Consider the following 27,180-nt stretch of genomic DNA (forward strand, 5'->3'; position numbering starts at 1 on the left):
GTAGGGATGGGGTCACGACCGACCGATCGTTGCCCCTTCTCTGCGCGAGACAAGCAGAGAATGTCGCTGCGAGGCAGCCCCGTATCCTTTGTATTTTGCAGCTTTCTTTTACTATTTGTAAGAATAAGTAATCCACACCTAATTCTAACCTAAGTAAGTTCAAGTTAGGCAAGATGCTAATCCATGAGAAGGGAGGGGACATGATTAAGGTTCCCCTCAAAAAAAAAAAAAAAATGTGCAGGTTAGCTCGCCTGGGCGAGCCACCCCTGCACCAAATTATAAGAATGACGAAAGGGGGGGCGTTTTTACATTCAAAAACTTCTTTTCCCCCTTTCAAAAGCCATACCCACGGGATTGACGAGTTTGCAGCCCTAGGGTCATCCTTTTTCGCATTTTTTGATTCCGTTTTGCGCTTTTGTTCATCACCAACAAGTAAGTGTTCCATCCCTAAGCTTTCTAGCTTTTCATTGGTGTATTTTGATCTCCTTTTGGTGCTCTAAATTGTGGGAGTGTGCTCAAATATATGGGGCAATTTTGGTTTGTTTTCTTGCTTGATTAGGTTGAATTAGGGGTTGGTATGGGATGGCCCTAGGCCTATAATGCATTTTGAAACAATGGGACGTGCCACATTGTCCCCGTTCTCTTGTTATTGACGCCTAAACGCGCGCCCACCAAGTGTTCGGTGAAATGCCTCAATGGCATTAGCGCGTGACTTTTGTAAGGAAATAACCCGTGGGGCATTTTGGTTTGTACATATTTTCTATTTTTGGAATATGTATTCATTCCCGAAAAAGGCTAGAGTAATTGCCCCACATATATCCTAGGCCTAGAAACTAAAATTTTATGCAAAAAGAATACAAAAGGGGGTGCATATTGGGTAAAGTTACCCTTTTTGGCCAGCAATCAGCTATGGGCCACACTACAATATTTTCCCTACGCCTAGATGTTTAGGAATTTTGCTCGTCATGAATGTGTAGGTTTAGAATAGGTAGCAAGATACCTTTGGCAATTTACACTTTGGGTATGATAGCAAAATACTTGGATGTATGTATATATAATTTTTGGTAGTCAAAATGTCTCACAAAAAAATATATATAAATATGTTGCATGTTATGTGAAGAAAACATATTACAAAAAAAATATATACCTTCTAATTTGAATACAATTTTAGTCAGCAAAGGAAAATATGCTTGAATTTGCATGTGGCTTTAGGTAGCAAAAACTTGAAAAAAAAAAAAAAAGAAAGCATGAAATGTAGCACCTTATTGTGTAGGTAGTCAAGATTCATCGTGAAGTTTGTATATGTATGGGTATTAGAAATACCAAGATGAGCGCATGTGCAGTTTTTGGTACCCCAAAATGCTTTGAGTATGTATGTATGTAAATTCAGCCAAGGAGGCGTGTGTGATGTAAATAACAAATACACCTTGGAAGTACATGTAAATAATCTAGGTAATGAAGCTACCTTGATTGTATATGGGTGCATTTTTCTTAGTTGATAGGATGTCTTGTGCAAGTGAACGTTCGTAAGGAAATATGCGCATAAGCTTGCTCTAAATTTACATTGATGTTTGTATTTATGGGAGGAGGTTGTATGCCGTTTTTGTTTTAAGAGTAGTGTCCCACTGGTAAAACTAACTTTCCAAATTTTTGCCTTCGCAGGAAATGGCCCCGAGGAAGCTTGCCTCAAAGAGGTCCAGGAAGGACAAGGCAGCCGAAGGAACTAGTTCCGCTCCGGAGTATGACAGTCACTGCTTTAGGAGCGCTGTACACCAGCAGCGCTTCGAGGCCATCAAGGGATGGTCGTTTCTCCGGGAGCGACGCGTCCAGCTCAGGGACGACGAGTATACTGATTTCCAGGAGGAAATAGGGCGCCGGCGGTGGGCATCACTGGTTACTCCCATGGCCAAGTTTGATCCAGAAATAGTCCTTGAGTTTTATGCCAATGCTTGGCCAACAGAGGAGGGCGTGCGTGACATGAGATCCTGGGTAAGGGGTCAGTGGATCCCGTTTGATGCCGACGCTATCGGCCAACTCCTAGGATATCCGTTGGTGTTGGAAGAGGGCCAGGAATGTGAGTATGGCCAGAGGAGGAACCGGTCTGATGGGTTCGATGAGGAGGCCATCGCCCAGCTGCTATGTATACCGGGGCAGGATTTTGCCCGGACTGCTGCAGGGAGGCGGGTGCGAATCATGCGCATCAACATGACCACCCTGACCCAGATATGGATGACGTTGCTCCTCAGTAACATCCTGCCCACCGATCATAATTCCGACCTTCCCATGCCGAAGTGTCAGCTGGTGTACGCCATCCTGACACGGATGAGCATCCATGTGGCTCAGTTGATCGCTGATGCCATCTATATTTTTGCAGGTATGGCGCCCACTAGGCACCCTTTGGACCCAGATAAGTCCAACAAGGCCCTGGGATTCCCCGCACTGATCACAGGACTCTGCCAGTCGTTCGGGGTCCCCGTTGCACCTACCAAGGTGATTCGGCCGCCCATCACCCGGGCTTTTATTGAGAAGTACTGTACCCAGAGACAGGCTCAGGGTGATGCTCCACAGGCCGCAGGCGCGCCCCCACCACCTCATCAGGCTGGCCAGGCTGGGGCATTTGACATGGAGCAGTATTTACGGCATTTGGTTCGCCAGCAGGCGGCCAACCACCGAGCACATGTACGGACCCATGATTGTCTGTACCAGATGAGCCTTAGCATGCAGAGCCAGGGCTTCGCTTCTTTTTCATGCCCTACTCCAGACCAGTTCAGGGCAGAGGTTGCATGGCCCGGACATTGGCCCGAGGCCCAAGCAGGAGAGGCACCCCCAAAAGCTCCCGGCGACGGAGAAGAGGCCCACGAGGATGAGGAGATGGCCGATTTGCTTGACTTCTTGGGAGGGAGTGGAGATACGTGACTGGGAGATCCCCAGATTCGTGTTTTCTTTCATATTTCTTTTGTCATTTTTATTCTATGTTATTGTTTTGACTTGAGAGACTAATGTTTGTTTTTGTTGTTTCGATTGTCATTTGTACAGCGCATACATTTTTGTTTAGATTGTTGCGTTAGTGTTTATATATCATTACTATTGATGATGTTTGAAATTCTGAAACCGTGTAGAGTTCTTCGTTTAGGAACATCGTCCAAAAAATATATGTGTAAAATAAACAAAAAAAATCATGATAAAAATAAAAATAGAAAAGAAAAAAAATGAAATGAATGAAATGGAAAAGAGAACAAAAAGGAAAAGAAGAAAGCAAGTAAGGAAAAAGGTGGAAAAAGAGAAAATAAGTTGTCTAGCTAAAAACCGACATGCTTTTGAAAAGAGACGATTTCCAACTTTTCTTTGAAAAAAATTCATAACCGATTTTTGAAGAAAAATGTGTGTACACCTGAAGGGTGAATGCTGTGAAAATTTCCCCGGACGCCCAAAATGGACTCGGATGAATGCACAAATGAAAAAAAATATTGAAACATGGTTGATTAAAATAGAAAATGAATCCTGAGCCACATACATAAAAATTGACACTGAGTGTCCGGATAGGTGCATGCATGACCCGTTTTGCATAAAGTTTCCAAATCATCATTTTTGCATTTGTGTCATGGAAATAATGTGGGGCATCCCTTTTATCCTTGAGCCAAACCAAACCCCGACATGTATCATGTCTAGCCATTCTACAAACCTTGAGCCAAAATCCTGACTCACCATAATCCTTACCCTCGGAAGCAAAAAAGAAAAGAAAGGAAATTCCCAATCAAAGAGTGGGAGAAAGCAAAAAGAAAAGAAAGAAAATTCCCAATCAAAGAATGGGAGAAAGGAGAAAGAGAAAAGAAGGAAAGAAAGCTCCTAATCAAGGATCGAAAGAAAACAGAAGAAATGTGCAGAGAGGTCTTTGGATCAGACAATATCTGAACAAAATAGAATTGTCACCAAATGAACAAAAAAGGAAGGAAAGGAAACCACGACCTAAAATGGTCTTCTCCCTTTGATTACCCACCAAAATCCCGTGCGCTAGCGACTTTTTTTCTCGCCCCGCACTAAACAAAAAAAAAAAACAGAAAAAGAAAAAGCCAGAAAAGTCAAAAGCCAAAAACACACAAAAGCCGAAAAAAAAAACCACCAAAAGAACCCATTCCCAAGGGAAGCCCTATTGATCCATGATCACGCATGTAATTTTTGATTTGATAGGAAATAATTTGCAAAGTCAAGTCATGACATATCTATGGTTCGGAATTAGGATGAAACACTTACCTGTGCAAGATTGATACACTTTGAGTGATTTTCTTCTATTTTTGTCGAACCCGGTGTTTCCTCTAAATGGTCATTTAGAAACGAAATGCTAACATCCAAAATCTCATTTATGGTTATGGGGGATCCCATCGGCAGACTCTCCTTCCCCGGTAGACGCATTGTTTGTCACTCAAAAAAGCATATGCTGCTCTAAACAGTTGGAATATTTGTCTCTTTGCTAAAGCATGTTTGCATTTTAGTGGAGAAAACACCGAGACTTTTTCAAGTCTCACAAGTTATCAAGAACTACGTAGGTCTGAGTTCCTTATTGGAGGATACGTAGGAGCAAGAGCCTTGCTTTTGTCGGCCGCCCCATAATCTTTGTCATGCTGACCCTGAGTTCATGTGACGTGCACCCTTGTATCATCCAGAGGCGGCGGGCCCGATGATACACGGAGATACCTTACGGTTATCCGCACCCTTTTGTCATCCAGAGGCGGCGGGCCCGATGACAAGCAGAGACCAAGTTTGGTCATTCTGCACCCTTGTATCATCCAGAGGCGGCGGGCCCGATGATACGCGGAGATACCTTACGGTTATCCGCACCCTTTTGTCATCCAGAGGCGGCGGGCCCGATGACAAGCAGAGACCAAGTTTGGTCATTCTGCACCCTTGTATCATCCAGAGGCGGCGGGCCCGATGATACGCGGAGATACCTTACGGTTATCCGCACCCTTTTGTCATCCAGAGGCGGCGGGCCCGATGACAAGCAGAGACTAAGTTTGGTCATTCTGCACCCTTGTATCATCCAGAGGCGGCGGGCCCGATGATACGCGGAGATACCTTACGGTTATCCGCACCCTTTTGTCATCCAGAGGCGGCGGGCCCGATGACAAGCAGAGACCAAGTTTGGTCATTCTGCACCCTTGTATCATCCAGAGGCGGCGAGCCCGATGATTCGCGGAAATACCCGAGTGGTTATCCGTATAAACATTCTTTTGCTATCTGTAAGACAGAACGCTTGATAGCATGCAGAGGCTGACACAGTCTTCTGCACCTTTTGTTCCTCCGGGAACAACAAGTCATTTACATGCGGAAATTTCATGGTCACCCGTGACTCTCGTCAACCGAGAGGAGCGAAATTAGTGTCATACACTGATTTTCGTCCGGGGACCTTTGCTTGATGACATGCGACCATTCTTTGGTCCTTGTGAGGTGCTTGGCATCCATCATTAGGCAATTTGTGAAATTCTAGGAACGACAAGTCATGGTCACCCGCGACTCTCGTCAACCGAGAGGAACGAAATTAGTGTCTTATCTTTACTTTCCTTTTATCTCCAATAAAAGACAAGTAAAGAGGGGCAACTGTCATACCCTAATTTCGTCCGGGGACCTTTGCTTGATGACATGCGACCTTTCTTTGGTCCTTGTGAGGTGCTTGACACCCATCATTAGGCGATTTGTGAAATTCCAGGACATGCCGGAAAACCAAAAAAAATATAGATGCACAATCCGTGAGTTTCCGTGTCACACCGGAAATCAAATGGAAGCATCGTTGCATAATTAAGTGAGGTTCCGTAACATTCCGTAAGTCAAAAAGGGGATGATTATGTAATCCGCGGGGTTCCGTAACATTACGGAAAGAAAACAAGTATCGTTACGGAATTCGTAAGTTTCCGTAACTTTACGGAAAAAGAATCACCAAAAAAAACAGAGGGGGGGTGTACTTAGTAAAAATGGGGGTGCAAATAGCACCCAGGCCCACTTGGGCCCTCCAGAATATTCCTCCAGAAGGCTGTTGCTTTTGGAGGAAGCAACCTGGCTCGCCTGGGCGAGCTGGGCGGCAACCACCTCCCCTATTTTGCTATAAATAGGGGAGGAAGTGAAGAAGGAAGGGGTTCAGCCCCTTAGGCACTTCTCTCTCTTTCGAATTTGCTTGGAAAAATTATTTCCGCGAAGAAAATCTAAGCCGAGGCGCTTCCGAAACGTTTCCGTAACGTTTTCCGTGAGGAATTTCGCAAAAGTTTCAACCGTTCTTCGACGTTCTTCATCCGTTCTTCATCGTTCTTCGATCTTCAACGGGTAAGTACCTCGAACCAAGCTTTTCGATTCATTCTATGCACCCATGGTGGTCCACATTGTGTTTTGTGCATCTTTATTCTCGTTTTGTTTACTTTTTATACCCCCTCTTGACGTGCTTAAGCCATTTTACTGAAGTCATTTCTCGCTTAACTTAAAAATAAAATAAATCTCCACCGAACGTTTGAATTGTATTATCCGTTAACTTCGGTTAAAATGAATTCCGACCGTTCGGTCGTGCCGTAACCACGTTGGAAATCAAAAAAAGGTAAAAAATAATATAATAATCAAAAAAACATCTTTTAGTAAAATAAAGCGGACAATCAATCGGACGTTTTTCTCTTTGGGATTTCTCATTCTTAATCGAATTGATTAATAACTAAAGTGAAACTAAGGCTAAAATCAACTCGCCTAGTCAAGCTCGTCCACAAAAATAGGCTTTTGAAGTTTGTCATTTCAATTTCTCACTAAGTAAAATGGATCATTTTTAAGGTCCAACGCCTTAAAATGATCACCACTTAAGTAAAAAAGAATCACTTGATAAGAAAGAACTACGTAGGTCTGATTTCCTCATCACAAATTGAGGAATACGTAGGAGCAAAGGGAAACACCCTTGTCGACCACAAAAAAGAGAAAAATATAAAAAGGGTATAAAGGATATAAGGACATAAAAGGGAACGTAAAAATCAAAGTCATGTTTGCACATTCGATTAAAGGCTGCCGTCCCTTGGGACGGACGTGTGGGGTGCTAATACCTTCCCCGTGCGTAAATACAACTCCCGAACCTTTCACTTAAAAGTTCGTAGATCGCGTCTTTTCCGGTTTTTCCGACGTTTTCCTCAAATAAACATTGGTGGCGACTCCGCGCGTATTCCTTTCGTGGAACACGCATCCCGCGAGTCACGCGTCGCCCTCCCGCCGAAGGGTAGGTTGCGACAACTCCCGTTCAAGGTAAGGGCAAACCGGTCCATCCACATCGTTGCTTCTTGATGTAACGAGTCGATCTCCCTTCCTCTAGCCTCCTTTTCTGCGTACACTCGGGCATACTCGTCCACCACTCTATGCTCGTGGGCCGCAGCTAGATTTAGTTCTTCTTGGTACTTGGTGATGATAGCTAACATGTTGGTCTCTGTCTCGCATAACCGCTGAGACAAACTTCTTTCGGACCTCGAGCAAGCCTTCAATTCATCTTTTAAGATCAAACTGTCTACTCGTGATTGGTCCCTTTCCTCTCTTCGAAGTTTAAGCTCGCTGTTGCTACCCCACAGAGCCCCTCGGAACTTGTTCCGGCCGTGCTCTTCCCTACGACTCCTCTTGGTCTCTTGTTCCAAGGCCTTGGTGGTAGCTACATTTACATCCCTCAGTTCGGCATTCTCCTTTTGGATCCTAAGAGCCACTGATTTGAACCTTTCTTTGACTGTTTGAGCTTGCTCGAGTTCTGTCCTAAGAGCCTGCACCTCTTCGTCTTCCTCCGGTGCCTCAACTTCCTCCCTTTTAGCGGTTCTTAGACTTGGGAGCCAATCCAAACCTTGCATGTGGGCTTTCAACCACTCACGGTAGCCACCAATGGGCCCATTGTTACTGCCTCTGTGCTCTTTGCCCTTCTTTTGTACCACTTCCCATGCTTTGCGGACCTTCCGAAGCGTCTCCACGTTGGTCTCACTGAACCCTCGTGAAATGATAGGTGCAAGCTCTTCCTCTAGTGGTGCCCCTCTCATTGGGTAGCCAAGTTGCCTTATCGCAAGAACGGGATTGTAATTGATGCAACCCCTTGTCCCCATCAAGGGAACATTCGGAAATCCTCCGCATGAGATAAGAACTCTGGTTCTTCCTTCTTTCCATCGAGGGAACCAGTTGACAAATGCTCCTTCCCTGTTTGTTAAGAGTTGGTCCCAATTCGCCCTTCCTTTCTCTGTGCATGAACGGTGGCTTTCTAACGGGCAGGCATGCCTCACCTCTTGGTGAAAAAGGTGTGAAACTATCCATACATAAAGAGCTGGAGTACAACAAACAATCCTTGTATTTCTCTTTTCACATCTTTGGTCGAAGGTGTCATATAGGTCGGCTAGCATAGTGACAACCGGGCTTTCCTTGTGGTTATGATAGGCGAGAAATGCGTCGATCGCTGCCAGGTCCACCAACCCATCCACATTCGGAAAGAGGACTCCTACGAAAATCAACAGTGCGAGAATATCTATGAACGGGGCCCACTCACCTCTACCTGCCAAGATTCTTGCTTTTGCCTCCAAATATTTTCTTGGTATTCCAACCACCCCATTTTCGACTTGCTTCCTGTGGTCTAATTCCTGCGCCGAGATTTGGACTATCTTGGAAATTCTAGCTATTGAGGGATAGAACCCTGTGAAGAGGTATGGTTTCCTCCCCCCTAGAGGGCATCCTAGGATCTCTTCAAATTCTTCCACCATTGGTGATAGTTGGAAGTCCCCAAAGGTGAAGCACCTCAACAGCTGATCATAATACTAGGTGAGAGAGGCAATGGCCTCTGTGGAGACTTCTACCATGGCTAGGTCCCAGATTTTACCGTAAGTTTTGCGAAAAGCTTGTCGTTGGAGCTGACCCATCAACTGCCCTAACTCTTTTAGACTGGTGGTCCCTAGGCTCTTGACCTTGACTTGATAGAACCTCTTTTTAAGTGAAGGCAGTTGACATGATCTCATGTTTTACTAAAGCGAACAAAAATCGGTGCGAATCAAAACCCCGACATCTATCATGGGTGGAATGGATGAATGCATAAAGAAATGCATATGGCACAGATGCAATTTATGAATATGGGAGCCCGGGAAATTGTCTCCTTCTTGGATACAACGTCTTGGGGTAGCAAAATGCCCGACGTATGTATTTAAGAAGGTGGCACGGACCCTCCGTTGGTTTGCCAAAGAGAGGGAACAGAATCCGTGCGTGATGCATATGCAAAAGGCGCAACACGGGAATGTACAGTATGAAAATATAAGCGAAAGGGTACATGACACTTATGCATGGCAGTGTGAAAAATGGCACGCAGCGTTCCCGCTTCGTGCCCCTATTCAAGGGACCTATATGGGAGGGAGCTAACTAGGCTTTTAGTGATAATTCCCAAGGTGGTCATATCTCTCTTGATGGTCTCTAGAGGTATCATCCCCTTCGAAGAACATATTGCAGCAGTAGGGACTACTAGCACCAATATGTTATCAAAGAGAAAAACTCTAGATGAGGGTTCACTGTAATCAAGCAAGTCGGAGACCTAGCATGATCACAACAAAGGAGGATGTCATGATAAAACATTGCACAAGATTAAATGGCCTAACTCTCAAAAAATAGTCCCCAGTGGAGTCGCCAACTATCGCAACCTACCCTTCGGCGGGAGGGCGACGCGAGACTCACGGGTGCATCTTCCAAGGAAGAAAAACGCGCGGAGTCGCCACCAACGTTTATTCGAGGAAAACTTCGAAAAAACCGGAAAAAGGCGTGGTCTACAAACTTTAAGTGAAAGGTTCTGGAGTTGTATTTACGCACGAGGAAGGTATTAGCACCACACGCGTCCGTCACAAGGGACGGCAACCTTTAATCAAATGTGCAAATATGACTACAATTTATGTTATCTTCCCTTTTTACGTTCTTATGTATTTTTTATGCCTTTTTATATTTTTATCTTTTTGTGGTCGACAAGGGCGTTTCCCTTTGCTTCTACGTATTCCTCAATTGTGATGAGAAAATCAGACCTACGTAGTTCTTTTGTGAACAAAGCGTTTTGGTTAAGTTATTTTTTATCCTTTTTTGCAAGATATGTTTTTATTGAATGAAAGGTCATTTAAAGCGTTGGACCATTAGACAATCTTTCGATTCTTTTGAAAAGTGAGAAAACATTAAGGCATTGGACCATTAATGATTTCTTTATTTTTGAAAGAGATAACAAAGTTACATATTGATTTTAGGCTTTTGAGAAATCTACACTTAACCAATAAAAGCGGAAAAGACCATTTCAAGGCGTTGGACCTTTGAAAATGGCTATTTTAGGCGATGACAAAAGTTTGGTTTATGAATTGATTTTAGCCTTAGTTTCACTTTGGTTATTAGTCAATTCAATTAAGAAAGAAAAATCCCAAAGAGAAACGTCCGATTGATTTTTTGTTTTATTTTACTAAAAGATATTTTTTGATTATTATATTATTATTTTACCTCTTTTTGGTTTCCAACGTGGTTACGGCATGACCGAACGGTCGGATTTCATTTTAACAGAAATTAACAGATATTACAATTCAAATGATCGGTGGAAATTTATTTTATTTTTTCTTAGGCGAGAAAATGACTTAAGTAAATGACTAAAGCACGTCAAAAAGGGGTACGAATAGTAAATGAAATAAAAATAAAAGCACGTGAAAACAAATTAGGACCACTAAGGGTACATAGAATGAATTGAAAAGTTTGATTTCGGGAACTTACCGGTTGAAGACTGAAGAACGAACGAAGAACGTCGAAGAACGATTGAAAATCTTTGCGAAATCACCCATGGAAACGTTACGGAAATGTTACGGAAGCGCCTCGGCTTGGATTTTCTTCACGGAAACAATTTTTTTCACTAATTTTAACTGATTACGAAGTACCAGAAGGGCTGAACATTTTTCTCCTTCACTCCTCCCCCTATTTATAGGAAAATAGGGGAGGAGCTTGCCACCCAGCTTGCCCAGGCGAGCTAGGTTGCTTCCTCTAGAAGCAACCGCCTTATGGAGGAACATCCAGGAAGGCCCAAGTGGGCCTGGTTGCTATTTGAACCCCCATTTTTACTAAATACACCCCCTGCCTTTTTTTGGTGATTCTTTTTCCATAAAGTTACGGAAACTTACGAATTTCGTAACGATACTTGTTTTCTTTCCGTAATGTTGCGGAACCTTACAGATTACGTAATCATCCCTTTTTTGCCTTCCGGAACGTTACGGAACTTTATGGATTGCGCACTAACACTTCCTTTTAATTTCCGGCATGTCACGACACTTCACGGATTGTGCTACAACGCCTTTCTTTTGGCCTTCGGTATGTCTCGGAACTTCACAAATTGCCTAACGATGGGTGCCAAATACCTCGAAGTGGTCAAACGAGGGTCGCATCCCAACAACGGATGGTCCCCAAACGAAATTAGGGTATGACACCATGTTTTACTAAAGTGAAACAAAAACCCAATGCGAATCAAAACTCCGACATCTATCATGGGTGGAATGGATGAATGTATGAAGAAATGCATATGACACAGATGCAATTAATGAATACGGAATCCCGGGAAATTGTCTCCTTCTTAGACATAACGTCTTGGGGTAGCACGGTGCCCGACATATGTGTTTAAGAAGGTGACACGGACCTTCCGTTGGTTTGCCAAAGAAAGGGGATCAAGACAAAACCCGTGCATGATAAGGCACAACATGGGAATGTACATAGTACGACACTATCCATAAACAAATATAATTAAAGGGGTACACGACATTTGACTACATGCACGGCAGTGTGGAAAATGGCACGCAGTGTGTTTGCTTCGTGCCCCTATTTTAGGGACCTACATGGGAGGGAGCTAAAAGGGCTTTTAGTGATAATTCTCAAGGTGGTCATATCTCTATTGATGGTCTCTAGAGGTATCATCCCCTTCGATGAACATATTGCAGTAGTAGGGACTACTAGCACCAATATGTTATCAAAGAGAAAAACTCTAGATGAGGGTTCACTATAATCAAGCAAGTCAGAGACCTAGCATGATCACAGATTCACCTCCACTCCTTATGTTCCCACGAACCCGGGTATAGGGCCCTTTTTTCAACTCACCGTGTGTGCAAATAGTGTTGGTGTTTGTGTGCATCAAATGAATAAATATTTGCCTCATGCATACATTTTAAAACACACTAAAAGCATCAAAAGAGTTTATATGCACAACAACATAAGAAAAAAAAGACAAAGAAAAAGAACAAAAGGGAAGTCATAGTATTGCACAAGATTAGAAGGCCTAACTCTCTAAAAATAGTCCCCAGTGGAGTCACCAACTGTCGCAACCTACCCTTCGGCGGGAGGGCGATGCGAGACTCACGGGTGCATCTTCCAAGGAAGAAAAACGCGCGGAGTCGCCACCAACGTTTATTCGAGGAAAACTTCAGAAAAACCGAAAAAGGCATGGTCTACAAACTTTAAGTGAAAGGTTCTGGAGTTGTATTTACGCACGGGGAAGGTATTAGCACCCCACGCGTCCGTCACAAGGGACGACAGCCTTTAATTAAATGTGCGAATATAACTTCAATTTGTGGTATCTTCCCTTTTTTACGCTTTTTATGTCTTTTCTATCCCTTTTATATATTTTTTTTTATCTTTTTGTGGTCGACAAGGGGTGTTTCCCTCCCTCCTACATATTCCTCAATTGTGGTAAGGAAATCAGACCTACGTAGTTCTTTGAGAACTAAAAGTTGGTTAAATTATTTTTATCCTTTTTTGCAAGATATATTTTGATTGAATGAAAGGTCATTTATGGCGTTGAACCATTAAATAATCTTTCGGTTCTTTTGAAAGGAGAGAAAACATTAAGGCATTGGACCATTAATGATCTCTTGTTTTTTTGAAAGAGGTAACAAAGCTATGTGTTGAAATAAAAATAAAAGCATGCGAAACAAATGGGGAACTTCACGGATCGAAGAACGAACGAAGAACGATGAAGAACGATAGAATGAATTGAAAAGTTTGATTTCGAGAACTTACCGGTTGAAGACCGAAGAACGAACGAAGAACGATGAAGAACGATGGAAAACCTTCGCGAAATCGCCCACGGAAATGTCTCGGAAGCGTTACGGAAGCGCCTTGGCTTGGACTTTCTTCACGAAAACAATTTTTCTCACTAATTTTAAGTGATTCTCAGATACGAGGAGGGTTGAACCTTTTTGTTCTGCCCTCCTCCCCCTATTTATAGGGGAAAATAGGGTGGTGGTTGCCGCCCAGCTCGCCTGGGCGAGCTGGGTTGCTTCCACCAGAAGGCACCGCCTTCTGTTGGAAGACCCTGGAAGGCCCAAGTGGGCTTGATTGCTATTTGTACCCCCTGTTTACTAAATACACCACCTGCCCTTTATTGCTGATTCTTTTTCCGTAACGTTACAGAACTATACGAATTACGTAATGATACTTGTTTTCTTTCCGTTATGTCACGAAACCTTACGGATTACGCAATCACCCCTTCTTTGGCTTCCGGAATGTTACAGAACTTTACGGATTGCACCTTAACACGTCCTTTCAACTCCCGACATGCCGCGGAACTTCACGGATCGCCTAACGATGGGTGTCAAGTACCTCGAAGTGGTCAAGCAAGGGTCGCACCCCAACAAACAGATGATCCCCGAACAAAATTAGGGTATGACAACCTTCATCATCCTCAAGTTCATGCATCCAAGCCATACTTCAGAGATTCACGCAAAAATCAGCACTAAATGATAGTCGTTTCTCTAAAAAATTTAAAGATCACACTCTCACCGGGATATGGTTAATGCATTCCTTCACAATCAATCTGGCAACCAACTAACATTTTCAGACAAAATTCCAATCATATGCTCATTCTCTTCTAGTGACGGCAAATTTGATCAAAACAATCATCCAATCATCCCAATCCATTCAATTCATACATTTGCTCAATCAAATAATTTTCAAACACTCATTCCATAACAAACAAGCCACTGCATATAATGTTCAATCAATTCACTGTTCAATCAAGCTTTTTGTACAAGCAAACAAACAACTATGCTGCTGAGATTTAAATGCTAAAATTTAAAGAACTAAAACATAAAAGCTGAAATTTAATTGACATAAATCATAAAATAACTGAAATTAAACTAAAGTGTTCATAATGCAAAAAATTTAAACATCCTGCTCCTCCTGTGGCTGGCCTTCATTAATATCCAGTGCTGATGGCTGAGTCTCCTCGGGAGCAGGTGCAAATGGTGGAGATGGCTGTGGGGTCTGAGCTGGAGTGGTCTCCTCCTCTGTTGCTGCTAGTGATGGTGCTGGTGCTGGTGGCTCCTCAATCATAGGCTCCTGGGATGTGGAGGCCCCACCCCCTCCAAAGAAAGAAGGCTGGTCTCCTGGCCAGGCCACCTGTGCGTCAAACTCCTCCATGCTCATAATGGAGGGCAAGCCCAAGTCTTGAAGGCTCTGCATGATGATGGACTGCCCTCTCTATGGATGCTCTAGAGCATGGAGTGAATCATCTGAGGAGTGAAAATAAAATCTACTGGACCTATAGAGAGAGGAGCTGGTAGTGGAATCTGTGAAGGTGCTGGAGGAATCACTGGGATCTCTGTGGAGGAAGAAGGAGGAAGTGTAGAAGAAGAAGGACCTCCTGTCTCTGATGGTGCTGTGGAAGAGGCCTCAGATCTCTTGCCCCTTGCCTGGGATACACAAGCAAGCTGCTAACTCTTGCTGGTTTGGCCTTAGCAACACAAATCTTGCATATGCCAGAAGACTTTCTCCTTCCTCTATAACCATTGGTGTTTCTAAAAAAGAATTGAGGGCAGCTGAGTCAAATGGAATCCATTGCCCTCTAACCTTGACATGCTTTGGTGACTTGTCTTTAGGATCATAAACATTTGCATAGAACTCCCTTACAAGTGCCACATCTATGCTTCCCTCTTCTAAAGTAGTGATTTTCTTATGCCAATTCCTCTTGTTTACCTCCCCTTGAAATTCCTCAAAGTCATTAAACGACAACTGCATATTTCTTTCAGGAATGATCTTTTTGCCAAAGATGTTGTTGGTGTAGCGATCCCATGCTTCAGGGAAGAAAATTTGTATCTGTCCTATCAGATCTAAGAAGATGAAGAAGTAATGGATTTTCTTTTCTGAGATGCCATCTGTAAAATATAAGACAAAACACACAAGATTAGCACAGGTTTATTCTCAAGAAAACAAAAAAATTAAATTGAAAATAGAGCTAGGCGCTTAGCGCAGCATGCTTACGCTTAGCGCGCCTTATGAAATTAACACAAGCGCTAAGCGCAGCAAGCTGGCGCTTAGCTCGAAGACATAGAAAACATTTTTTTTTCTGCAGAATAGGCTTAGCGCACAGGCACGCTTAACCTAAGTCTACAATTTTAGAAATAGTAGAGGACTAAGGCTTAGCACCACATGCTGGCACTTAGCTCAGCCTCAATAGAAAGACACTGAGGCTTAGCGCACAGGCTCACTTAGCCTTATTACAAAGGGTAAGAAACAGAACCTAAGTGGCGCTTAGTGCAGCAAGCTGGGCTTTGCGCCTGAACTACACTGGGTATCTCAATATACCATTGATGCTTAGCACATAGACGCGCTTAGCATCTGCATCGTTTTGGTTCAACAGCCAAGATGAACGCGCTTAGCGCAACATGGTCCGCTTAGCGTGATCATCAGAAATCCTAAAAATTTTAACAGTTGCAATGAACAGGCTAAGCGCAGCAGGCGCGCTTAGCGCGTTTATCACGTATCCCAGAAAGATATACAGGGGTTTTCACCCATTTTTAACCACATTGCCCCTAATGGGCTTCTAAACTACCTAAAGTCCTAAAATACCTAACCCTAAAACTAAGTAAACTAACCTAATAGCAATGCTAACTAAGAAAACATAAATCCTCTATCCTAAGGTGTGATGAATGAAATACAAAGCAAAAATGCAATCAAGAGACTTACTTGGATTATGTAATGCAGAGTGTGAAGAAGCAAAAGATGTAGAGGGGCAGATAAGCACACAACAGAAACAAAGAATGCTCAAGGATGTGAGAGTTCAGAGGTTTAGGTGCCAAGGTAGCAACCCAAGTGCCTCTGCCTCTACTTTTTAAAAACTGAAATTTGTATGGCGCGCTCAGCGCGAAGCTGCGCTTAGCGTGCCAATGTGACATTTGAGTTTAAAACACTAGCGCTTAGCCTAGCCTCGCGCTAAGCCCAACTTGAAGTTGTAACTTCCAGTAAGCATTTGGGGCTTAGTGCAGCAGCGGCGCTTAGCTTAGCGCTTTCTGCAACACCAAAAATCTTTCTGCAACATGTGCTTAGCCAGAGATACGAGGCTTAGCGTACATCATGCTTCAACTTACAGTGAGTGATTCAGGCTTAGTGCCATTATCTGCGCTAAGTGCATTTCCAATGTCTTCAAAACATAATGATGTTGGCGCTTAGCGCATCCTTTCCCGCTAAGCCTAGCTTGAAAGCTCAACTTACAGAATGAATCGAGGGCTTAGCGTAGGATGGCGCGCTTAGCGCAGCTATAATAAATTTTCACAGAAAGGAAGTAGTGCCTAGCGAACCATCCATGCTAAGTCCACTGCTTAAGGTGCAACTTACAGTGCAGATGTTGGGCTTAGCGCAACGATGTGCGCTTAGCTGAACCAATTAGCAATTCAATCAGGGGTTTTTGCGCTTAGCGTGAGCAAGCTCGGCTTAGCGCGTGAAGATATGGCGCTTAGCGCAAGGTTTGCGCTTAGCAGATAAGCAATCTAAAAATTTTCTAAGTCATTTTCTGCTTATCTCTTCACACATAATTTTAACATTCCTTTTTGTTCATTACTAAACAAGCTGAAGTTAATCACAATCACAAGCAAGATGTCCTAACTACATGCAAGAATTAAAAATGAAGATAGAGAAGGGAAAGAAAAGCTGGGTTGCCTCCCAGTAAGCACTTCTTTAACGTCATTAGCTTGACGCATCATCCTGTTATCCAGGATCCAATAATGTTCCCACTACAAGGACCTTATTCTCAGGTCTTCTTTCCTCCATCACATGAACTTTAAAACAGACATTTCGGTCAGGTGGTTTTTTATCTTCATGAAATAGATCAAAGCTGATTTTCGGATCTGCTATGCCCATTTGCAACATCTTCTTTCCCATATCTACTACACAGCTTGCAGTAGACATGAATGGGTGACCAAGAATGAGAGGAATATCAGCATCCTCTTCTATGTCTATCACAACGAAATCAGCTGGGAATATAAGGTGTTTCACCTTCACCAAAGCATCTTCAATCACTCCATATGGTCTTGCGATGGAGCGATCAACTAACTGGAGGGTCATGCGTGAAGGTATTATCTCTATCTCTCCAAGTCGCCAGCACATAGAGAGAGGCATTAAGTTGATACTAGCTCCCAAGTCTATGAAAGCTTTTCCTATAGCAACCTCACCAATGGAACACGATATCGTGACAAATTTAGGATCTTTGTGCTTAGGTGGAAGAATGCATTGAATCACAGCACTACAATTGCCTTCCACCATAATTCTGTCACTGTAGATGTACCGGTTCTTCTTTGTCAGCATATCTTTTCGGGCCAAATGTCTTTCTTTCTCTTTTCGGGAAGGTACCAAAGGATAAGGTACTTCCTTGCCTGCATTTGGAGTAGTATCCTTCTTCTGGTCAGTGTTTGCCTCACTCTTTCATTTCCTTATCTCATCATCAACAACTTTCTCTTTTTGTTTTTCATTTTTCAACTTTTTTTCTTTTTCTTTTTCTTCTTCTTTTACTCTTTCTTTTTCTTTCTCTTTTATTGGTGTCTCTTCTTCCTTATCATCTTCAATCTCCTCATTAATCTCTTCAAGTTCTACAAAATCAAAAACACGTTCAAGTGTTGGCTTAGGTGCCAGCTGTTGTTTATGTTCCTCCATCTTTTTTCCAGCTTCACTATCATCTCCTTGGATTTCCATTCTACTTCTGGTCATCACAGCTTTACATTCCTCCTTGGGATTTTCTCTGTATTAGTTGTAAAACTGCTTGATGATCTATCCGCCAATTGCTTTGCAAGCTATCCCACTTGGACCTCAAGATTCTTTATGGTGGACTCTGTGCTCTTCTGATTGGACATAGAAACCTTTATAAACATAGCTAAAGTCTCTTCTAGCTTCATTGTGCGATCATAGAGACTAGGCCCTTGTTGCTATGGCCTTGTGGATGGTCCACCTTGATCTCTATTGAATTGATTTCCAGGGTGGTTCCTCCATTGTCCCTGCTGTTGATTATATTGCTGGCCATGTTGGAATCCAAAAAATCCTCCTACATTGAAATTGTTTTTGGGCTGATTTCCCATGTAATTGACTACATGAGTGGGGTGTTCTTCAATAGGAATACAACATCCAGATTCATGAGCTCCCCCACAGATGGTACATCCTGCAACCTGCAAAACAGAAGCATGTGAAGTATGTGCAGAATGAATTTGAGTTGGCAACTTACTTAGTGTTTCAGTCAAGGTTTCTAGGTGCTTAGACAACAATTTGTTTTGGACAACAATGCATCTTGGGAGGTTAACTCCAATAAACTCATTTTGGTAGGAATGTGAGCTCTATCTCTCAAAATAGCAATGTCACTTGCAGCCATATTTTCAATAAGATCCATGGCTACTTCAGGGATCTTCAATTTGATTTTCCCACATGCAGAAACGTCTAATAGCTGTTTGGACTGCGGTCTTAACCCATCTATAAAGATATTGAGCTATATCGGTTCTGAGAATCCATGAGTGGGAGTCTTTCTCAATAAACCACGGAATCTTTCCAAGGCCTCACTCAAAGATTCATCGGGAATTTGGTGAAAAGGAAAGATGGCAGCTTTGCCTTTTGCAATCTTAGACTCAGGGAAATATTTCTTTAGAAATTTCTCCACAACTTCATCCCATGTCTTAAGGCTATTACCTTTGAATGAATGAAGCCACCTCTTGGCTTCTCCCGATAAGGAAAATGACAACAAGCTCAGTCGAATTGCATCTTAAGGCACTCCAGCCAACCTAATAGTATTGCATATTTTTATGTAAGTGGCTAAGTATGCATATGGGTCTTTGTTTGGTAATCCATGAAACAAATTATTCTGAATCAACTGAATCAATGATAGTGGATAAGTAATGGTTTGTGCTTGAACTTTTGGTTGTGCAATGCTGGTGAAAAATTGTAGCACATTAGAACTTGAATAATCTTCAAAAGTAACTCTTCTTGGCTCTTCAACGATGATGTAGTCTTCACTAGGATCTAAATGAGAATGTTCTGCAATAGGAAAACTAGAAGATGCCTCAGAAGATTGAGGTTCTTCCTCTGGAATTGCTGCTGCCTCTAAGTCCTACAAAAAATTTCTAATTCTCTCTTGATTATGCCTTCTACAAGTTGCGTTAATCTCCAAATCAATGGAAATCAAATCACCTGCAGAATATCTTCTTTGCATACAATAACAGTACAACAGTTATCCAGTTCAAAAGAAAAATGAATGTACTAAACTACTATGTTAGTTAAAAGAATAAAAAAATTGAAACTGTAAAATTAAAGCAATGCTACAACTTGAACTAAACACTACTAACAGTTTAGTTCCCCGGCAACAACGCCATAAATACTTTGATGGGTCCCCACTGCAGTTAATTTTTGTGCATTTATGTCTAGGAAATTTCAATGGGGGTTTACCGGAAAGCACACCGGATTGTCAAGTATTTAAAATTAAAACGGATGAATCTGAGTATTGAACATAGGGAACTAATGTTAGCCTGAATAAAGTTCAGAATCGAAGCATTGTTGAGAGAACATGTATAAGTGATAATTTCAAACAAAATTTAAACTAAACTATTATGCTAAAAACTACGAAATGCAAGGTAAATAAAATGACAACAATAGGTAGATATGTTGGGTCTTTCTAACTAACAAGCTGATGCATAGAAATATATTTCTTTAATCGATCATGCTCTTGTGTTCTATGTTGTAGCCTAAATTACTAAACCCTCGATCCCTCGTCGGGCCGAATTAATCCAAGCTTTGTCTGTAGATCCCTCATGTTTGGCTTGGCCCGATTTAGACAGCCTTCTTAAGTTTAGACTAACTTAAACTGAGTTTTGTCCGCAGATCTCTCATGTAAGACTAGACTCAGCTCAAGTAGCTTACGAAAGTTTAGCCTAATATAGCCTAAGCTTCGTCTGCAGATCCCTCATGTTGGACTAGGCCCAAACTAAAAAACATTATTGTAACAACATAATTAAAACCAACACTTAACCCGCAGATCCCTCATGTAAGATTAAGTTTCGATCCTGCTTCAATCAAGTTCTAAGGCAACAGTACATTTCCCAATGCTAAAGTCACCTAACTGTGCACACAAATGGGTGAGCAGACCAAAAGCATACAAACATTAAGCATTGAATGAAGCATTGAACACAGAAAATATAATCAATTAGATATTAGGTATTTACATAAGCTGTTCATTAGAAATCTCCAACTAGGGTGTTTAGCCAGCCATTATAAAGAAACCCTAATAATAAATGAGATTAAAAGCAAAGAATGATAGTTCCTTACACAAGAAGGGGATTCCTCCTTCTCTTCTCAGCATCTCACACTCACTCTCTACTCAATAATCTCTCTCAAATGACAAAACCTAGGCTTCAATGCACAAGCTGCTCCTCTTTTCTGCTTCTAGGGCTCTTTTCCCCAAATAGGTCTGTGGCTGCTTTAGAATTTTGTGCCCTGGCCGTTCTGTAGAAGCTGTCATAAAAGGTGCAAAAGTTGTGTAAAAGCTGTAAAAAGTTTTACCCTAATTTTGCACAAGACAGGCTTTAAATAGGCTCTGAAATTGTGATGTTGTGCTTAGCGCCACCCTCGCACTTAGCCTGAGTAAGTGAAATTGGGCTTAGCGCCAGTCTCGAGCTTAGCCTGGCTGAAGGCACCTGCTGCGCTTAGCGCACTGATCTCGCGCTTAGCGCATGACTTTGATGCTGATGCTCTGCCAGATTCTCCTTTGCGCTAAGCGCGCTGAAGCTGCGCTTAGCGGTGGATATGCGCTTAGCCCAATTGCTGAGCTTAGCCCAACTGCTACTTTTTGCAATTCAAAACTTAGCCTTTTTTTCACCTGAAAATGCATAGCTTTCATCATTAAATCCTATGGAAATGTTCTAGAGACAGCGTTAACCATAAAATAAGATTTATTTACAAAATTCACTACAAAGTAACCACAAATTGGGGAACCATACAAGCTTTGGAAAATGATTTATATACAAAAGTTAGTCGTATAAAGCGACTAACAGGCCGCAGTCAAAGTAGTTACTCGATGCTTCTGCAGGAGGAAAAATTAAGTTGAAGACACCTGAAGAAGCCATGGACTTAATTGAAAACATGGCTGCCAGTGACCATGTAATTTTTGCATGATAGAGTTCATATTCCTACCAAAAAGAGTTTATTGGAACTTTCATCTCAAAATTGCATGCTAGCAACCTTTACTCTATTTTGCAGGTTATAGGTTGCACACTTTGTGGTGGAGCTCATGGGTCAGGCTTGTGTATTCCCACTGAAGAAACATCTCATGAAGTTAATTACATGGGAAACCAGCCTAGACAAAATTTTAATGCAGGTGGATTTTCTGGATTTCAACATGGCCAACCTTACCAGCAGCATAATCAATGGAGAACTCACCCTGGTAATCAGCTCAATAAAGACCAGGGTCAGCTACCTAACAAGCCACGACAAAAAGGGCCTAGCTTATCTGAGAGAACAACAAAGCTGGAAGAAACTCTTGCTCATTTTATGCAGGTGTCATTGACCAATCATAAGAGCATAGAGTCAGCCACAAAAATCTAGAGGTCCAGGTAGGGCAGCTAACCAAACAACTTGCAGAAAAATCTTCTAGTACTTTTGGAGCTAACAATGAGCAGAATCCAAAAGATGAATTCAAGGCTGTGATGACCCGAGGAAGGAAGTTAACCATGCATGAGGAAAATAAGAAGGAGAAAATGGTGGAGGATGACAAACAACAGCTGGAAATTGAACTAGAACCTGAACCAGTGCAACCCTTTTGTGAAATTATAGAGGAAGAAGAAGAAGAAGAGGATGAACAAATGATAGAAACACCAATAATTTTGATTGAGAAAGAAATAAATGAAAAAGAAAAGAAAGAAAAAGAAAAAGAAAAAGAAAATGAAAAAAAATGAGAAAAATGAAAAAGAAAAAGAGAGAAAAGAAGAAAAGAAAATGAGTAAGAGTGAGTTAGCAATAGAGAAAAGAAAGGAAGTAGCTTCTAATGAGGGAGAAGAAGTGCCATACACTTTGGTACCTTCCAAGAAAGACAAGGAACGCCATCTGGCGAGATTCCTTGATATTTTCAGGAAACTAGAAATTACTATGCCTTTTGGAGAAACTCTACAACAAATGCTGCTCTACTCTAAATTTCTGAAGGATATATTGACAAGGAAGAACAAATACATTCACAGTGAGAATATAGTAGTGGAGGGTAACTGCAGTGCAGTCATTCAGAAGATCCTTCCACCAAAGCATAAAGACCCTGGGAGTGTGACCATTCCTTGTTCAGATGGTGAAATCTCGGTGGGAAAAGCTCTCATTGACCTTGGAGCCAGTATCAACTTGATGCCACTCTCCATGTGTAGAAGGTTGGGGGAGTTGGAATTAATGCCCACAAGAATGACTTTACAGCTAGCTGATCGCTCCATAACCAGACCCTACGGTGTTATTGAAGATGTTTTGGTTCGAATCACACATTTCAATTTCCCAGCTGATTTTGTAGTGATGGACATAGAAGAGGACTTTGAGATTCCCTTAATCTTAGGGCGACCCTTCATGTTGACTGCAAGTTGTGTAGTAGACATGGGAAAGAAAAAGCTGGAGTTAGGCATTGATAATCAGAAAATCAGCTTCGACTTGTTTGATGAAGAAAAACATTTGTCAAACCAAAATGTCTGCTTACAGGTTAAGTGTGACATCCTGGAAATTTCTACCCGGAATTTTTGGAAACAATGCATTTTGAATTATTATATATATATATATATATATATATATATATATATATATATATATATATATATATATATATATATATATATATATGTAAGTATTATTCAGTGTATATGCATATATGTTCCTAGTAGAAGTAGGAATAGTGGGGGCAAGATATGCAGGTTAGGCTAATTAAGGAAGAGAAATCCATAACTGGGAGGTTATGGGTTAATTCTTAATTAATTAGTTTAAAAATCATCGTTTTGCATGCGACTTAAAACTTAACAAAACCAACCTCTGAACCACGCTCGGGGTTTTATTCTGAGTGTTTTGATATATATATTGCTTACTTTCGAAAACTGGCCCCGACGGACGCAGAGAAACGCGAGGAACTGGAACCAGAGAAACGGCATGCAAACTGAGGCAGGATTTTAGCGTTTCAAAGGTCAGATTTTTCTCACTTTTTGTGGCTGAGTATGGGTCACAATCAAAAGAGAAAGTGGGCCCTTTTGGTCCACTCAAATGGAGACATGTGGCATAGCTTAAATAAAATAATAAAAAAAAAGAGAAAACCCTTTTTAAAACCAAAAAGCTGTATTCTCTCTCCTCACTCAGCCCCAAAAATTTCAGAAGCCTTTTCCTCTCTCCCTCACGTTGCCTTTCTTTCTCCCTCATTCTCCATTGAAGCTCCAAACAAAGCTTCAACCTTTGGTACCCATTTCTGCTCCAAATTGCGAAAGGAGGACATTTTCGGAGTCGTGAAGCGCGTCTCTACGTGTGGGACTTCGAAATTTCAGGTTTGGGTGGACTTCTTTCTCTCTTGATTTTCGTGGGTATGGGATTTTGGGAGATATGCTGGGTAGTTTTGCTAAGTTTATGCTTCATGATAGTTATTTGTGAAGGAATTTGTCGAAAGCATGTTGAACTTGCCATGTTTGGATGAGTTAAACATACCCATTCTGTTTTAGGGTTTTTATGATGATGCTTGTGATGTTTATGTGCTAAAATTGCTTATGGAAAACTGTTAGAGATGAAGGGTAGAATTAACCTAGGGTTAGAAAGTGAGAATGTGGTGTTATGAGTGGAAAAAGAGTGAGGCGTTGAGAGTTGGAAGGTTAAATCTGGATTCCGTGGTAAATGGAGGTTAAAATGAGTTAATCCTAGCTTGAAATGCCATTTAGAACATGTGAGAAAGTTTGGACTGTGCTAGAGAGAAAAACAAAGGACCAAAGTGAACAAAGAGCCATTTCTAGGGTAAATTTGGGTGTTGAGGAGTCAAATTTTGATTCGGTGAAATTTTAGGTGTAAATCCAGTTTGAACAAGTTTAAATTGATGTTATGGACTTGTGTGAGCTGAGAGTTTGCTTCAAATTTACCTCATTCTCAATTTCACTTCTCAAACCTAGAAAATCCATTAAATTGAGGGGTATTGGACACCTAGATTTTGTGTTGCAGTGTTTTGAAGCTTGACTTTGGTTTAGACATGCTTGATACATGATTTGGGACTTGTAGGATTTGATTTGGGCAAGATTGGATGAGAGGAAGTGTGGTTTTCGAAATCTGCACTTTATGCAGAATTTTGCTGTGAAATTGTGCAGCAGAATTTTGCATAAGTGCAGAAAAATGCCATGTTTTGCTGGTTGTGGAAAGAGTAGTGCAGAATGAGTTCTGGATGTTTTCTAGCAGATCCCAACGGTCAAAATGTAGGCTTATGTACTAGAGACTTCCAGTAAAAATTTTGAGTCGATCCAACGGTTAACGAATTGGAACGAAGGAAATGTACTGGGGTCTTTAAGTGAGAAAAGCTGTGATTTTGGTTGGTGTTTTGGGCATAGTTTTCTGCCTTTGCCCTATTTTCTTGGCTGTGATAGTTTGTGTTGTTTGAATGTTGAATTACTTGGATGTTGGGGAAGCTTGGGAGGATTGATGGGGACCCGGTGTTGAGAGAAACGAGGAGATGGGCTACGTGGGAGTACGTGAGCTCAGTTGGAGGTGGGCAACAGGGGATGGTGGGTTTATGCGCGATTTGTGAATGTGGAAAACTTGTTGTGCACCATCGCCCGACCGCCACCTAGTACCACATGTGATGGGTACCCCATAATCCTACAAGCTTGAGATGAGGAAGTGTAGAAGGGTGAAACTTCCTGCTTTTATTCGTTGACCACAGAGTGGTACTTGGAGATATGTCGCGGGGGTCAGGAGACCTTGGGGATGTCAGGTGGGGTGCTATTGCCCAAAACCAAGCTTGACCAATCCCGACCCAACCCGGGCATAGTCAGTCAGTGAGAACCTGTGATGTACCTAAACAGGCGAGCTCCTGGCAGTCAACAGATAAAAGGAACAAAGACCACAAAGCAAGGAGGCTTGTGTGGTGGCTGGCCAGCTGTGAATCTTGTGTGATATATGGGTTATGGCCTCTGGTAATCGATTACCAAGGGTGGGTAATCGATTACAAGGCTTAAAAATGAAGACAGGAGGCTAAGATGGTCTCTGATAATCGATTACCACGGGGTGTAATCGATTACCAGGCTTGAAAACGAGGTCAGGAAGCTAGGGGAGCTTCTGGTAATCGATTACCAGGGGATGTAATCAATTACCAGGCTTCAAAAGGGAACTGGAAGACTGTCGAGGCCTCTGGTAATCGATTACTAGTCTGTGTAATCGATTACACAGAGGAATGGGTCACTGGTAATCAATTACCAGGTATGTGTAATCGATTACACAGTGCCTTTTTCAGGTTTTCATGTCTGGAAGCTGTGTAATTCAAGTTTGGCCTCTGGTAATCGATTACCAAGGTTGTGTAATCGATTACCAGAGATGAAAAGCCTTAAGATACCCCTTTTACTTGCATGTAGTGGTTATGAGACGAATTGTATGCGGCGCAGTTAGATTCTTCGTGAAAGAGTCTACCCCTTTCTTTTTCTTCCTTGTAGATCGTGATGGCGGCGCAGCTAATCCATGATCGAGTAGAGATGGAGTGCCTAGAGGGAGCTTGGGAGACCCTCGAAGGCAACACGAGGTGCCGATTTCGGGGCACGATTCAATTTACGGCTACTTCATTGGTGCATCCAGATGAACCGGCGCGTACGCTTCAGCGCACTATAGAGTGGATACTACCCACGCCTACACCATATCGTCTAGTGGAGCCAGTCCAAGTGATCGAGGTAACGTCATCCGAGGAAGACCTAGAGGAGGATCTCGAGGAGCTACCTCCCGAGCCTGCTGTGGATGCTCTTGACTTTCTAGAGGGTGATGAGGACCCACTTCCTGAGGTGGATTCTCCTGAGGACGTCATGTCAGCATTCGAGGCAGACTCTACGGAGGATAGTGGCCCGAGAGAGGTGGCGGCCAGTGGAGGCTCTTCATCATAGTGGACAGTTCCATGGATTAGTTTTGTATACTTTTGAGGGTGGGTGTATCTAGGACTGACTGTTAGGTTTACTCTTTTGTTTTTTGTATGGGTAGACCTGTTGTATAGGAATTTGATGATTGTATACATGTGGCTGAAGCCACCACTGTGGACACCTTTGCTCTGGATGACACTATATATATTTTGTAAAACTCCCATATTTTGGACAGCTTTAAATGATGAAACAGTAAAATAGTTTAGAGATTATGAGCGGTAAGAAAGAAATGACTCCGAATAGAGTTGTGAACTGGCCATTCAGGACTCTATAGTGAGGATTTTCCTTCTAAACCTAGTTATGTTGAAAAAGAAAAAGAAGAAAAAAAAATTTTACCATGGTTTTTGTTATTTAAATCATTACTATCAAACCAGTCATTAATTTAGGGACGCCACATTAAGGAGTTTGATGAGAAGGTTCTGAAGGAGAGAACCAAGATTGATCCAGGATAACAGAGAATTTTGCGTCAAGCTAATGATGTTAAACAAGCGCTTACTGGGAAGCAACCCAACCCTTTTTTATTTTGTTTTTTTTGCATTCTAGTTCAGTTAGATTGCTTGTGATTGTGTGTTTTCAGCATGTTTAGTATTGAAAAAGAGGGTCCATAAGCTTTGGTGAAGAGGTGAACAAAAAAAGAACTTAGAAAAATCTTTTAGTTGCTCACTCACTAAGCACACCTCTCGCGCTAAGCACCAAGTCTTCATGCGCTAAGCGGGCACTTGCTCACGCTAAGCGCTTGGACCCTTGACTAGTGGTTGGATGGTAGCGT

General features: G+C 42.1%; 1 protein-coding gene across 1 annotated transcript; it reads right to left on the reverse strand.

Annotated features, from left to right (window-relative positions):
* Positions 1–16,995: 16,995 nt before the first annotated feature.
* On the reverse strand, positions 16,996–17,592 carry LOC114398656. The gene has a single exon (XM_028360831.1). The coding sequence runs from the start codon at positions 17,590–17,592 to the stop codon at positions 16,996–16,998; it is 597 nt and encodes a 198-aa protein (XP_028216632.1).
* Positions 17,593–27,180: the final 9,588 nt, after the last annotated feature.

This window comes from Glycine soja, chromosome 19, assembly GCF_004193775.1.
Source record: "Glycine soja cultivar W05 chromosome 19, ASM419377v2, whole genome shotgun sequence".
NCBI classification, from domain to species: Eukaryota; Viridiplantae; Streptophyta; class Magnoliopsida; order Fabales; family Fabaceae; genus Glycine; species Glycine soja.

Excerpts from the sequence above, each read along its gene's own strand:
- LOC114398656 (XM_028360831.1), bottom strand. The coding sequence starts at position 17,592 with ATGCTGACAAAGAAGAACCGGTACATCTACAGTGACAGAATTATGGTG.